At 35.2% G+C, this 15,091-nt stretch overlaps 1 protein-coding gene across 13 annotated transcripts in view; it reads right to left on the bottom strand.

Moving 5' to 3' along the window:
* The window catches only part of LOC101738416 (uncharacterized), a 178,837-nt gene that overhangs the window by 54,343 nt on the left and 109,403 nt on the right, over window positions 1-15,091 (bottom strand). For all 13 annotated transcript variants that reach the window (XM_038013670.2, XM_062671254.1, XM_062671256.1 and 10 more), the window contains one exon: window positions 1,402-1,514. In XM_038013670.2, coding sequence (XP_037869598.1) covers window positions 1,402-1,473 — 72 coding nt within the window. In that variant the 5' untranslated portion in view covers window positions 1,474-1,514. The remainder of the gene's footprint in view (window positions 1-1,401; window positions 1,515-15,091) is intronic.

Raw genomic sequence — 15,091 nt, 5'->3', positions numbered from 1 at the left:
TAAAGTAATATTATTAAACGGAGCTAAACAATACTAAATATCATGGTAACGACTAGTCTACATAATAATATATAAAAATGAATTGCTGTTCGTTAGTCTCGCTAAAACTCGAGAACGGTTGGACCGATTTGGCTAATTTTGGTCTTGAATTATTTGTGAAGTCCACAGAAGATTTAAAATGTAGATAAATATGCAAATGCTCGGAATTAAATAAAAATAACAATTTTGTTTTTCCTTTTATGTGTCCCCCGTCGGACGGATTCCTTTTGTTTGTTTTAAGTTTATTTTATACAAAAATTTAGAGGCACTACGAAGTCTGCTGGGTCAGCTAGTTAAATAGTAAATTAATTTGCGCGTGTCCTCTATGCGTTCCTAAGCTTGATCAGATTCTACTGAATCTTGGTACAGCTGTTTGTTATTGTGGTGGAACGGTGTATGTCTTAATAGCATCGCAGTAACGCGCGAATAATTCCAACAGTCGATGTTTTCATTCGATCAGCGTTTGTCCAGGTGGAACATGACCTAGGTTTCTGAATTTAGACTTAAAAATTAAAAAATTTTTTATTGCTTAGATGGGTGGACGACCTCACAGTTCACCTGGTGTTAAGTGGTTACTGGAGCCCATAGACATCTACAATGTAAATGCGGTGGGTACCTTGAGATATAACTTCTAAGGTCTCAGTAACCCCACCCTTCAAACCGAAACGCATTACTGCTTCACGACAGAAAATAGGCGGGGTGGTGGTACCTACACGTGCGGACTCACAAGAGGTCCTACCACCAGTGATTACGCAAATTATAATATTGCGGGTTTGATTTTATATTATACGATGTCATTCCTTCACCGTGGAAGTCAATCGTGAACATTTGTTAAGTACGTATTTCATTAGAAAAATTGGTACCCGCCTGCGGGATTCGAACACCGGTGCATCGCTACATACGAATGCAACGGACGCCTTATCCTTTAGGCCACGACGACTTCAAAATAGTAATGGCACGATTTTTTTACGATTATAAAACGACCATTGAAAATAATTATTATTTCGTTTTGATGTTGATGTGCGATTGCGTATTGTTTATGATATCGACACGTACGAATTCATAACAGACGTAAAAGCCAAGAATTACCTATGTAATTTATGAATAATAAATATTTATATTGGTTTTCATCGTGGTAGCGTGGTGGTGGACATAGGTACGTGGCATTGAAATTTCTTGAATTGAATTTCATTATAACAAAGTTAATACTATCATTCAATAATTGTTGTAGTTTAATGTAAGAAAAATCTTACAATATGATGTTTAAAGCAATTATTTATTTTAACATTGAAACAGGTAATTTTTTTATGGGTGATTTTTTGATAACAGCGACATCTGTGTTTACAATTAAGAACTGCTTACCCGCTGTGTGGCGTAGCATGAGGGGTCGAGACCGCCCCCAGGCCGGAACATCGCCGCGCTGACTGCTGCCATCTGCTGGCTACCTCACTTTCCCCTTCCACCGCGACATCGCTCTGAAAACGAAAAGCCATACTTGTAATTTAATTTTTCAAACTTCAAAATTTGGCTAATAGATGCCGCTGAAGTAAATTTCGTAAATGATGCGGAAAAAATATATTTTAACTTTTGCTAATTTATGTGCTTATGTTTAGAAACTATGTTTTTCTTTGGTGTAATTAAATTAGCTATTACTATTTTTACTCGGACAGTCACATAGCTTAATTTTATTGCAACCAACGCTTTAACTACTAAATCCTAAAGATTATAAATTAGTGGTCCATTTCAAACTCAATACGTAACACGTATTAAACAACTATCAACTATTTATTTATTCTTTATTTTGTACACACTGTTAATATAATACAGTAATTGCGATAAGATATAAAAAATGTATCTATCATATATGTATGTATACCATATTATATACGTGAAGCAAAAACTTTGTACCCATTTTTATGAAAATTGTGCGGACGGAGGACTATGTTTCCCACACTTATATAGAATAGAAAGGAGTATAAAATTCCAATATTTTTTAAAAATGATGCATAAAAAATACATTAAATCAATAAAAAAACATTACACACACTACCATATATTTGACACACACACACGCCTATATACTCTTTTGTTTATTGTTTAATTTCTGTGGTCAATTTAAGAATAGATTAATATTGTTTGTCTTTAATATTATATGTCTATAGTGTACCCTTGGCGAAAGGTGTGATGTAGAGAAATGATTATACTAGAAATATAACAATAGAACTTTAATAATGATTAAACTTATAATTTAAATTAATTGTGGTCGAAGTTCGACCACAGGGCGACCACTAGTACAAATTAAAACGCTGGACTGCTTCACGGCAGGATTAGGGCTGTCACTACATTTTTTGTACTTAAAACCACATCCATCCATTGTGCAAGCACTGGGCTCGGTGTCGACTCACTGCACTTACGGACTTATCTATAGTTCACACTTTGGTTAAGTACAGAATTAGATATTATATTTTATTTTAAGGTTTGATTTTTGGAGATCTACACCAAAATACAGGGGTCTGAATAGGTTTTGAAGAACTCGTTAATTTCAATATATGTTAACATATCTTTCTACTATTAACCAATCGATTAATGTTAAATCACTGTTTCTTTAACAAAAATCATACTCCGTTTGCTCTCACCTCTCGTGTTAGCTCTATACTTGAGATCTTAGAACTTATATCTCAAGGTGGGTGGCGCATTTACGTTGTAGATGTCTATGGGCTCCAGTAACCACTTAACAGCAGGTGGGCTGTGAGCTCGTCCATCCAACTAAGCAATAAAAAAAAACCCTACCTACGGACTCACAAGAGGTCCTACTACCAGTAAAATAAGTGTTGCAGTAAGCAACAAAATAACCATAAAAAGCAATTTCAATTCTCAAGTTTATAATTTCCAGTTTTTGTTTATAATTCCCAGTTCCAAAATTTTTCAAAAAAGGACCATATAAAAAATATACTTTAAAAAAAATTACAAAAATCAATGTTAAATTCACAGCAAAATAATTTAAAATGGTTATTTATAAACATTATTAATTTATTCAGAATGTTTTACCTACGCGCGCTAAGAGACGTCCAGATCGAAACCTAATACCTAAAATCAAACTACGCGATAACCGGTATACTGACGGTCCGCTCTTTATAAGCACTAATAGAGAGTCTATAATAAATCAATGGTTTCCACTCTAAGGGCCAATCCACGTACATTCACGCTACTTTATTAAATATTTATATATTGTTTACTTAAAAACATTGATATCATTGTTCATAGAAGAATATATCTACTAATTAATATTATTATAGCAAAGTTAACACCAATACTTGTTAGGTGTTCAAAGTACAGACTATAGTTCTAACGCCTTGTGCCAATGACCCCTCCCGTTCGTTTCCCACGTTTGTCTATATGTCACAGGCAAAGGAAATTAAAGGTTAGTAGAACACAATGTCTGAGATGGAATGCGCTTTTGTTAAGGTGGCCACGATTACAAACTATAGGTACGTGGAAATAACTGTATAATAAGATTTTCTGTCTGTCTCTTTCCAGTGTTGGATTTACGCCTAGGCCCGCGAGGCCAGGGCTGAGAAAAAAAATTAAATGTCAAAATTTCAGAGACTATAAAGTAAAGACAGTCTCATTTGAAAATGAGTTCAGATTAATTATTATAAAAAAATGAATTTGCTTAATATAAAAAAAATTAGATATATACCTATTTAAATTTATTTATTAATTTGTCTATTGTATGTTACTTTTTTAACTGTAATACCATATAAATAATAGTTATAATTTAAAATTTTATTCTAGGGAAATAAAATTATTTTATATGTATTTAAAATAAAAATGTTAGTTCAAAATTAATAAAATTCATTCTAACATTAAGGGCGGCGCGATAAACAGGGCCTAGGGCAGCATCAAACCGTCATTGTCTCTTTCTATTTTATTTATTATAAGTCAACAATGCTTGATAGGGAGAGCAGACTCCCCCTAAAGTGGGATAAGGAAAAGAAGGAGAATAAAGAATGATTCTATGACTTTTCTTTAAATTTTCTCTTTCACTTCTTATCCTCTTTGGTGTCGCATTATATTTTTCTATCTTGCCTCTGGCATTTCCAATGAGGAGTTACAGTGCCAAGCACTCTTAATCTGGAGGCCTTAACTTCGCAAGTCGTCGTGGCCTAAAGGATAACACGTCCGTTGCATTCGTATCTAGCAATGCACCGGTGTTCGGATCCCGCCGGCAAGTACCAATTTTTGTAATTAAATTCGTACTTAACAAATGTTCACAATTGACTTCCACGATGAAGGACTAACATTGTGTAATAAAAATCAAACCTGCAAAATTATAATTTGCGTAGTTACTGGTAGGACGTCTTGTGAGTCCGCGCGAGTAGGTACCATCACCCTGCCTATTTCTGCCGGGAAGCAGTAAGGTTTGAAGGGTGGGGCAGCCGTTGTACTATATTAAGACCTTAGAACTTTTATCTCAAAGTAGGTGGTGGCATTTACGTTATAAATATCTATGGGCTCCGGTAACCATTTAACATTAGGTGGGCCGTGTGCTCGTTCACGCTTCTGTGCGTTAAATGGTATTGGAAAAAACTACCCTAGATTGTTTTTTGTACATTCCCAAACATAAAAGTGAGTTTGCATGTTAAACAACACTGCAATTTGAAACAAAACATCAACAATAAATAAGTATACAGCATACCATATCTTTCAATAGGCTAGTAGAATAATACCAACATTTTATACCATATCTTTCAATAGGCTAGTAGAATAATACCAACATTTTATACCATATCTTTCAATAGTCTAGTAGAATAATACCAACACTTTATACCATATCTTTCAATAGGCTAGTAGAATAATACCAACACTTTGAACAGTAACAGCGTTTGTTTTTTACTGAATAATAATTTATGTGCAATTCGAATCTATAGCGTGATTAATTTTAATCGACAGGTTAATAGTTAAAGGAATAAAATTAGATGCTGTAGTTGATTAAGCTTGTATAGAAATCGCGCGATGTATAATTATATTCATAAAATATTTGTAGATCTCATCTCAGTTAAATAGAATTACGTGAATTTAGTTTAAAAAAACCTATATACAGCAAATCCGGCTCTTTCTCTCTCCCTCTCTCTCTCTCTCTGCCTCTCTCTCGCTCTCTCTCTCTTACTAGCTATTTAACACATGTGGTAGTAGGGTTGCTTTCCGCATTTATCTCCTGCACTTCGCTCTGTCTTCGACATCATAGTCAGTAACATCGCATTTTACTGAAGCGCCAAATATCCGACATAATCCCGTGACCTCCTTTTTGACTTCATCATACAATCTAAGTCCACCCTCCTGCATCTCGCTGGTGATGTCATGTACAGCGACTTATCATCTTTTTTACTGTTGATACTGGTCAGGATTTAGAGTGAATCTATATAATTGTTATATAATCATTAACCTTTGAGGCGTGTGCAAATTTTTTAAATAATCGGACATCTTGATGTAATTGAAAATGACGTTTAAAGATTCCGTTACAAACAAACAAACAAACACACGGACAAAGCTATAAAAGATCTGATAAAATTAAGTCATAAAAATGTCTTAAGCGCGCGTTGTGTCGCGTCAAAATACTTTCTTGCTGCCTACTTAATTTTACAGTATAAGACTGTGCTAATCGTAAATTACAAAGCAGCCTGGTGGGTGTTGCGTGTACACACGAATTATTAATATGCAGAGCTTGTCATATAGTTATTTATCTATATCTATATACATATATATATATATAAAAATGAATCGCTGTTCGTTAGTCTCGCTAAAACTCGAGAACGGCTGGACCGATTTGGCTAATTTTGGTCTTGAATTATTTGTGGAAGTCAAGAAAAGGTTTAAAAGGTAGATAAATCTGAAAATGCTCGAAATTAAATAAAAATAACAATTTTGTTTTTCCTTTGATGTGTCCCCCGTCGGACGGATTCCTTTTGTTTGTTTTAAGTTTATTTTATACAAAAATGTAGGTCTTTTATTTATCGATTGAGGCACTACGAAGTCTGCCGGGTCAGCCAGTTGCTTATAATAAGAACGGCTTCCGACTCCCTTTAGATAATAACAATTTTCACTTTAAAAAGTCACACTTTCCAAATCGTAATTTAATCGTCATCATTAGACATTATTTTAAAACTGAAATATTCATTATCACATGGGACTAAAAAGCCTTTTTGTTTCATCAACAATTCAAACAAAATACATGTTATAGCATTTACTAATTTTAAGTATTACTCGATACGCGTACAAACCCGCAAAACTATAACTTACGTAGTTACCGGTGGTAGGACCTCTTGTGAGTTCGCACGGGTAGGTACCACCACTCTGCCTATTTCTGCTGTGAAGCAGTAATGCGTTTCGGTTTGAAGGATAGGGGGTAGCCGTTGTAACTATACTGAGACCTTAGAACTTATATCTCAAGGTGGGTGGCGCATTTACGTTGCAGATGTCTATGAGCTCCAATAACCACTTAACACCAGATAGGCTGTGAGTTCGTCCAACCATCTAAGCAATAAAAAAAAGCTCATCCAAATAAGCCTCCGTATGCTCCGAATCATTACGGTCACTAGACGGAGGCGAGCTTACTAATAAACAATGCAAATTACCACACTGTTTCGATCATACAATAAGATTGCACTGATATGACCACAAATTAAACTTCCACACAACCAGGCTTTCCTTCTTTTTCCCTCTTGAGGACAAACATTTATGTTGCTAAAAGATAGCAACATAAATGTTTGAGGCCCCCAGGGATTCAGGTGCTGCTTTTATGATTCAGTCAGGACGCGAAACCATTGTACATAAAATGAGCGGTTTTTGCGAATGACAGCTGGCGCTGTGTAACGGTACTTAATACATTGACTGCTATTCCAATTTTAGGGCTTCGTAATGACTAACACTGACGGAAATATAATAAGATATTATTATATCTGGATGAGCGCCTTTTTATTTTCCACACAGTTTTGAATTTAGAATTTAAGATCTGATGGATCCATCTAGAAGGCGTAAGAATTCCAAAATTGAATCACCAAAGAACATAATTTTGAATTTGGAATCGACGAAAGCCCCATTCGCATTGACATTTCTTTACGCTGGTAAAAATTATCTAAATTAATCCCGCTTTTTACCAACTCCCATTGCTTCATACCAGATCTCTTATTAATATTGTGAAGTATATCGTATCCCGTTCGTCACTGAGGAAGCATTAAGGAACCGTATTACTGGAGAGGACGTGAGCTTGGAGAGCATCAGGTCAGTCACGGGTATGAAAAAATATTCGATATATGATAAACTGAATGTGTGAATTATTGTTCAATTTAATCTTTCTGGTTGAGCCCCGAGAGCTCACCTACTTGTCCGTGTGTTGTTGGAATAGCGCTTTAAGCTGCTGACGATTAGGTAACGAAAAGAAAGACAATAAGAACATCTAATACATTGGCGATGGTGTTTTTAATACTCAACAAAACGACGAATAACCTAAACTAAATCACTTTTCATTTTTACATCCGCATACATTGGCTATTTGAAAAGTTATTCGCGCTCCATTTAAATAGAATTGAATAAGCAGGTCGAGGTACTTTAAGGGCGACAATCCAAGCACCGGAACTGCTATAGGTTTTCACTAAATCTGAATTAACAGTCGTAGAGCATGTACCGGCTTTCTACTGGAGAAACGTGCTCAAACGTATAGATGTAAATGTAGGGTTGCCAGAGAATGACGCTTCCAAGGAATTACGCATGTTCATACCTATGAGACGCGTTAAGGAGTTGGGTACGCTGATATTGCCGCTGTTATAATCCTGATCGCTGAAGTCTGGTGTTGTAAGCAATATCGAAATGTATGCTTACTAAGCATTTAGATTTTAATTTATTAGTATGTTAGTAATTTACTAGTAACAAGCGTATTTTATTAAATCCTGTCAAAACATATTTTGAATCTTCTGTTTGGTATACTCTTAAGTCTGACTACTGTACCGTTCGATTGCTTATCCTAGCTCTTAGCGTAATCATTGCTAGTAATTAAGCGTAAGAATTTACATATTCCTAGACGGTGACCGCGGAGTGCTCATTTTTTTACAGGCTTTATATTAGCTTCACTTGTATGTATGTTTGTAACTGACTCCTCTAGACGCGATTTTGACCCACTGTAAACGGCCCGATTTCATTCAAACTTTGTAAATTTATCGAAGACCGATGACAATACACTAATTTGATAAGATTATTCCATTATTCAATTTGCAAAATAAGATTTTTGCCAGTTTATATAATTTTTATCTATAGTCGATAATTTATAGAACGCTCCGCCTTTTTCATTTTCCGAGCTGGCAAGCCTTTCCGCGTTATTACGATTTACGCATATTAGGCAATATTAGACACGTTCGCGCGGACGTGACTATAATATAAATTGCAATGCATGTAATTACTAAAATGTATAATACTTCACAACGAATATTGACCAAATTGTGTTCTTAAGTTTAGAAAGATATACATTTTTATCCACGTACTGATAAAAAAAAATTACAGATGGTAGGTGGTAGATCGTCATGTGAGCCCACTCTGATGGGTACCACCACCATGCCTATCTCTGCCGTAAAAGCATCACCCGATGGGCCGCAAGCGCTGGTAATAAAAGGAAAATATATACATGATATTAAAATATCTATAAGAATCAAGGAAACATCTGTAAGTATCAAGAATGGTACCAAAAATTGTGACAAAAATGACATAAGCCGAGAGGAAACAATTATAACTAGACCAGTATACTACTTTGCACCATGTCCATTTTCATAGTTTTGTTGAGGTATATATTATTTAGCCTGAACATACGGTTTCACTATGTGTGGTTTGCTGGAAGAATTAAGTGAGATACGCTTTTTTTGTATACCTACGCCTAAATTAAAATAATTATCTATTGTCATATTAAAATATAAAAATATATAAACACTGCATTTTTTTATTTGCGCAATAACCAATAAAAGAATTATCTAATGGACACCGCTTACGTTTATACATACATTTCGTATGTACATTCACTCAATTCAACCAATTTTCTTTTAATTCCGGGAGTAATAGACACCATATTCTATACTACGCATTGACTGTGCCGCAGTCTTGAAAACTCACAGAAAATAACTTCAATTTACTGTTGTTTAAAAACATGAATTTATCTGACGTAAAAGAGTACTTAACTCATCGAAGGATGCCTATAAAAAAATCATGAAGGTTTGGAAATTATTGTCCGACTATGGAATAGATTACCCTTGAAATAAAAAATATATATCACTACTACTACACGCTATGGTAGGGACAGCACACTGCCTATACTGTATCATGCTAGATTTTATTTAATATTTATATCCGCCTCTTAAATTGTCGATATTTGACTATAGACACAGTAGACTTGGCAACCCTATCTGACGCACATCCTTGACGAAGATACGAAATAAAAACAAGTCGTAACATTTAAGGTGTGAAAAAGGTGTGATTAGAGAAAAAAAAAACAAATTAAATATGCGATTTCTGTTGAACACTAATGCGGAACAGGTTTGGCCAGTAAAACGGGATGCTGGTGAAATTCAAGAGCAACGATCCCGACGAATGACACAGACTAACAAGGCTTAGTCATTCAACTTTTTATTTACACTGTAAATAGAGGTGTTTTTTTTAGTGTTAGGTACACAAATGGTATATTATGTAATATGTATTTGCCTATGATGTTCTTTTTTTTTAATTGCTTATATGGGTGGACGAGCTCACAGCCCACCTGGTGTTAAGTGGTTACTGGAGCCCATAGACATCCACAACGTATATGCGCCACCCACCTTGAAATATAAGCTCTAAGGTCTCAAGTATGTTTTATTAATAATCGAGTTTTTTCAGACCCCATGTGTGTTAATATGGTGCATCTATCTAATGCAAAATCAGACCCAAGCTTTAGATATTCGCATAGCCGTATCTAAACGGCATGTATCATTTAGGATCAGGGATGTCATGAGCTAATTTTTCCTTCAAAGCCAATACTAAAATCATAGAACCCATTTAAATACTAAACAAATGGGTTATTATTACAACCCTATTTTACTTTTTGTATAATATTTCTCTAAATACTATAACCTCGGGGCGAATTTCATGACTCACTTATGATTCATTGTCGCTAAGTTACCTTCTACCGATAAATTGATTGGGGTCATTTCCTTTTGATTTTTAAATTAAAGGTTTTATATTCCATTTGCTTTTGCTTTCTGGCTATTTACTGCATTAAATCTAGAACAATCTAATGCACTTAAACATTCGATAATTTTTATTTTTGTCTACTGCTTCGTGTTTACACTGGTCAGACATTACGCTGCATTGCGCACGCGCATATTCATGTCAATAAGGTATGTGGACTGCACGTGAATATGATCGATATTAAACGATAGGCTTACACGCTTTATTACTTTTTTATTGAAATATGTTTCGTAATACTGTGATATTTTGAATTAATAATTCAGAACACTTTGTTCAAATAACACCATAAAATTACATAATATTGCACACATGCACACATTGAAATTGCATTTGCACATCAGCACATGCTTAGCACATTCATAATTATTCTATACATCAAACGTAAATAAGTAGTTTCCAGTAAAATAAATACTATTAACGAAAGCTTGTAAAGTAACTTAATATATAGACAATACTATCGAAGGCCTATCTTATCTCTAAAATCAATATTTCGTGCACTTTTTTCCCTTTTCAATTAAGAGAAAATCACCCGGTATTGAGATGGTAGGACTGGTGTGGAGGCTAACTTTAGAATGGCGATTTGGACTGTGAGTTACCCGCGTATCTCTAGCGACCATTTCATGTCGCAACAAAACAACTTAAATAAACAAGATTCGGGGATATCGTCTGAACATTTACATTTCGCCATATCAACTCGGTCTGGATTCCTATTTGAATTTTTCACAGATTATAATATATTGTCGCGTTTTGCAGTTTTACAAAAGAAGAAGGTCCTATGTGTTTTCACGGGGAGTTTCGCAGGATAATGATAACCGACATAACCCAAATGATGGCGAGGCGGAAAAGTTCTCGAACGGCGACTGTGTACCAGAAGACGTGGCGTTTGTAAGCTGGAACGACGACCTGTTGAAGGTCGTGAGAATCCGCTGGATGCAGGTATCACAGGGTCAGTCTTCGTGGCGAGGTTTTGAGGGGACATATATCCAGCAGTAGATGTGAGTGAGCCGAAAGATAGAAATACTACTTACTGGTGGTAGGACCTCTTGTGAGTCAGCCCGGGTAGGTACCACCACCCTGCCTATTTCTGCCGTGAAGCCGTGATGCGTTTCGGTTTGAAGGGTGGGGCAGCCGTTGTAACTATACTTGAGACCTTAGAACTTATATCTCAAGGTGGATGGCGCATCTATGTTGTAGGTGTATATGGGAGAGATGGGCTCCAGTAACCACTTAACACCAGTGGGCTGTGAGCTCGCCCAACTATCTAAGCAATAAAAAAATAAATTAAAAATAACCATGATGAATCTCAAATATTACAGATACCTCTTGAAATCTATGAATCGTTAATCTTAGACTTCTCTGACATTCACATTACACAGTCGGGACACGTATAAAAATCTACAACCAGGCTTACTACAAAAACAAATATGATCCTGTTGATACATTTGAAATTTCGCTAGTCCTATTTCTTATTACACCTATGAGATGCGACAATTCAATACGTACTTATGTGCATACATAAAAAACTTGACTCTTTAAAGCGAAATCGGTTATTCAAAACATGACTACATGTTGACCGCGACCTGATCTTTCTGTGGCAGATTATACTGTGACGTCAACAGCTGCTAAGGATGGCGATTTTCGAACGGAAATTTTACCCCGAAAAGATATACTGATTGAATATCTTAGGTCATCAAACTATTTCTAAACGGTGTCGGTTTCAAATCTATTAATCTTTTTTGATGATCGACAACCTTGTTAATACGAATTCGGCAGGATTTTTCGATCCGATTTAAAACACACGCCTTGTTTAATGAGCTCTTCATAATGCCTACTAGTCGGTATATCCGATCTCTTAATTCTTTAAAGTATCTTACTTTGAAAAAGCACGATACACTATATGTAAAATAACCTTTATTATTTAAACTAGTTTTAAAAAAGGATTTTTCTTCAGTGTCTTTCAGTGAATTCTGTCATTCAGTAAAAAGAAAGTTCGGTTTGTTTAAAATATTAATTTTATTTGATTAAGGGATTTAAATGTTGTTTTCTTAATATAAATGTAACAGAAAACGCAATTATGCTACATAGAAACGTTGTCAATAAATACTTACATATATATTATCTATATTATTAAGCGGTAATTAACACCATAGTCAAATTGTAACAAAACCTTAGTAATAAATGACGACGAAAACTATAAGTAAACAATCAAAATTAAGCCATAGTAATTGTCTTAGCTAAATTAACCTCTTTAACCTGATTTTTCTAAGCATGGTTTTTTTACATTGGTTTACATACATACAGTAAATACGGTTGTATGTATAACAAAAAAACGACTACAGTGTTGTCAGACACTTAAAATGTAACTTGGTAACATTAGTAATTACGAACAAAAAAAGTGACATCCTTGAATTCAAATTTAATCACAAAAACAGATGATCCAATCCGCATCTAAATGGCTGTCTTGTGTCTAACTAGGACATTACAAACTTTAAGTGTGATTGTAGTGACTTAAAGTTTAATTAATATTACTTTAATAATATGTAGTATAGTATTATAATCCCCATTATAATACATACTAGGTTAATGCCGTATCATAACTTATTAATTGAAAATCGAGTTCCATAAACAGTAATGTTTATGTATTTTTTATAATTATTATTAGTTCCTATTCTTTGTTTTTCTCATATATTTTTTTATTGTTTCCGTGGGCGGACGAGCTCACGGCCCACCTAGTGTTAAGTGATAACCGGAGCCCATAAACACCTACGACGTAGATGCCTAGACATAAGATCTAAGTCTCAGTTTTAACAGTACAACGGCTGCCCTCCCCTTCAAAACGAAATGCATTATTGCTTCACGGTAGAAATAGGCAGGGCGGTGGTACCTACCCATGCGGACACAAGATGTCCTACCACCAGTTTGTTGTATGAGGATGATTTTTCGAATATACTCTCGTGTCACCTACCTAATTTTTTTTTCTACCTAAGCTGATAGCCTTGAGAGGCTATATTAGCGTCGCCTTAACTAGTAGGTGAGCTCACGGGGCTCAAACCTGATGACGGTGCTAACACGAACCCTAGCAAGAGTCGTGCTTCGCAGAATCTACCACCGGATCGGAAACGCGACCCACTGAGAAGATCCGGCGAGAAACTCAGTGGGCTGTGTTTGAGGGTTCATTTACTCGTCGAGCCCTTCGTCGCAAGCGACGGGTTCGACTAGAACGATGACCGGTGTCACCTAGCGTGCGTTGGTAGTACTATGACAGAAATATTTCACGGAGTGCCTGCACCCGTACCAAGCTTCAACACGATCGGATAAATGGACCCTTAACACACAGAAAGACAGACGGACAGAAAAACATCTAATAATTATGCACTAAAAACATTGGCGACTTTCCTTTTTGATTTTAGTCAGAATTTATTTGCTTAAACTCTATTTACGTAATTTCGTGTGAAAATAATACTGAAATTCCTAGTCAAATTAGTAAGTTTAGAAAACAACTAGAAATTATATAACTTTTCGCTCACATTTAACATAAACTCGAATGGAGAGATAAAAATAGAAAAAGTGACGTATAGTTAGGATTTACATTTAAATAACCTAATTATAATGGCCATATGCAAATAAAGAAAATTTCTATGGAGCGGCAATTCTAACGAATCACAGGCCTGTGAACAATGATTTTAATATTTAAATACATTAATATATATTTTTTTGCATAATAATAAACTACGCTAAAATTATAAATGGACACTTTCAAAGTTTTGTTATTTTTGATAAAAAATATATCTACATATATATTAATACGTGAAGCAAAAACTTTGTATCCCTTTTTACGAAAACTGCGCAGACGGAGGAGTATGAAATTTTCCACACTTATAGAGGATATAGAGAAGTTCACAATGCTAATATTTTTTTTAAATAATGCATAAAAGATACATTAAATCAATAAAGAAAACATTACACACACTACCATGTATTTGACGCACACACGCATGCTTACTAATAATAAAAACTAATTTATTTTCAAACTTTTGTTGTTGACATCTGTGGTCAAATTGGAATAGATTAAATATTGTTTGTCTTTATTAATATTTTTCTATAGTGTAGTCTTGGCGTTGAAAATACAATCATGATAGTGTACAAACTTACAATTCCAATTAATTATAGTCCAATTTAGACTACTGCGGGGCCTCTAGTATATTTCATTTGCAGAGAAAAAAATCCTATGAAGATAAATTAAGAGATGCGCGCCTTCAACTTATGTCTTAGGGAGGAGGTTGGTGGGTGGACGAGCTCACAACCCACCTGGGGTTAAGCGGTAACCGGAGCCCATAAACATCTACAACGTAAATGCCACCACCTACCTTGAGATATAAGTTCTAAGGTCTCAGTATAGTTACAGGGTATGTGCTTAGTGCGAGTTTTGGTCTCTAGCGGCAAACGTAGGGGCGCAGTTCCAACTCCATACAAATTTGAGTTAACTTTAACGTGATCGAGAAGTTAAAAAACTCGCGCTAAGCACACTGATCTTCGTTTCCTCGAAGTTCTAGCGGGTCAGCGCACACGAGACGTGGACCCGATGCGGAACCATTAACGACAAGTAACTATTCAAGGGACCGGTTGCATTGACGTACAAAAAAATAAATATACCCTGGTACAAGTTAGCGACTCCACCGATATATTAAAATACAAAAATTCGTGGAATAAACTTTGACTATGTTAATGATATTAGCATTTAACTAATATTTTGTAAGAATATATTATTGTTACCCATATAAACGGATCACCA

The sequence above is a fragment of the Bombyx mori genome, chromosome 11 (genome assembly GCF_030269925.1).
Source record: "Bombyx mori chromosome 11, ASM3026992v2".
Taxonomy (NCBI): Eukaryota; Metazoa; Arthropoda; class Insecta; order Lepidoptera; family Bombycidae; genus Bombyx; species Bombyx mori.
Note: the sequence above shows the minus strand (reverse complement) of the source record. Positions and strands in the feature narration are given on the sequence as shown.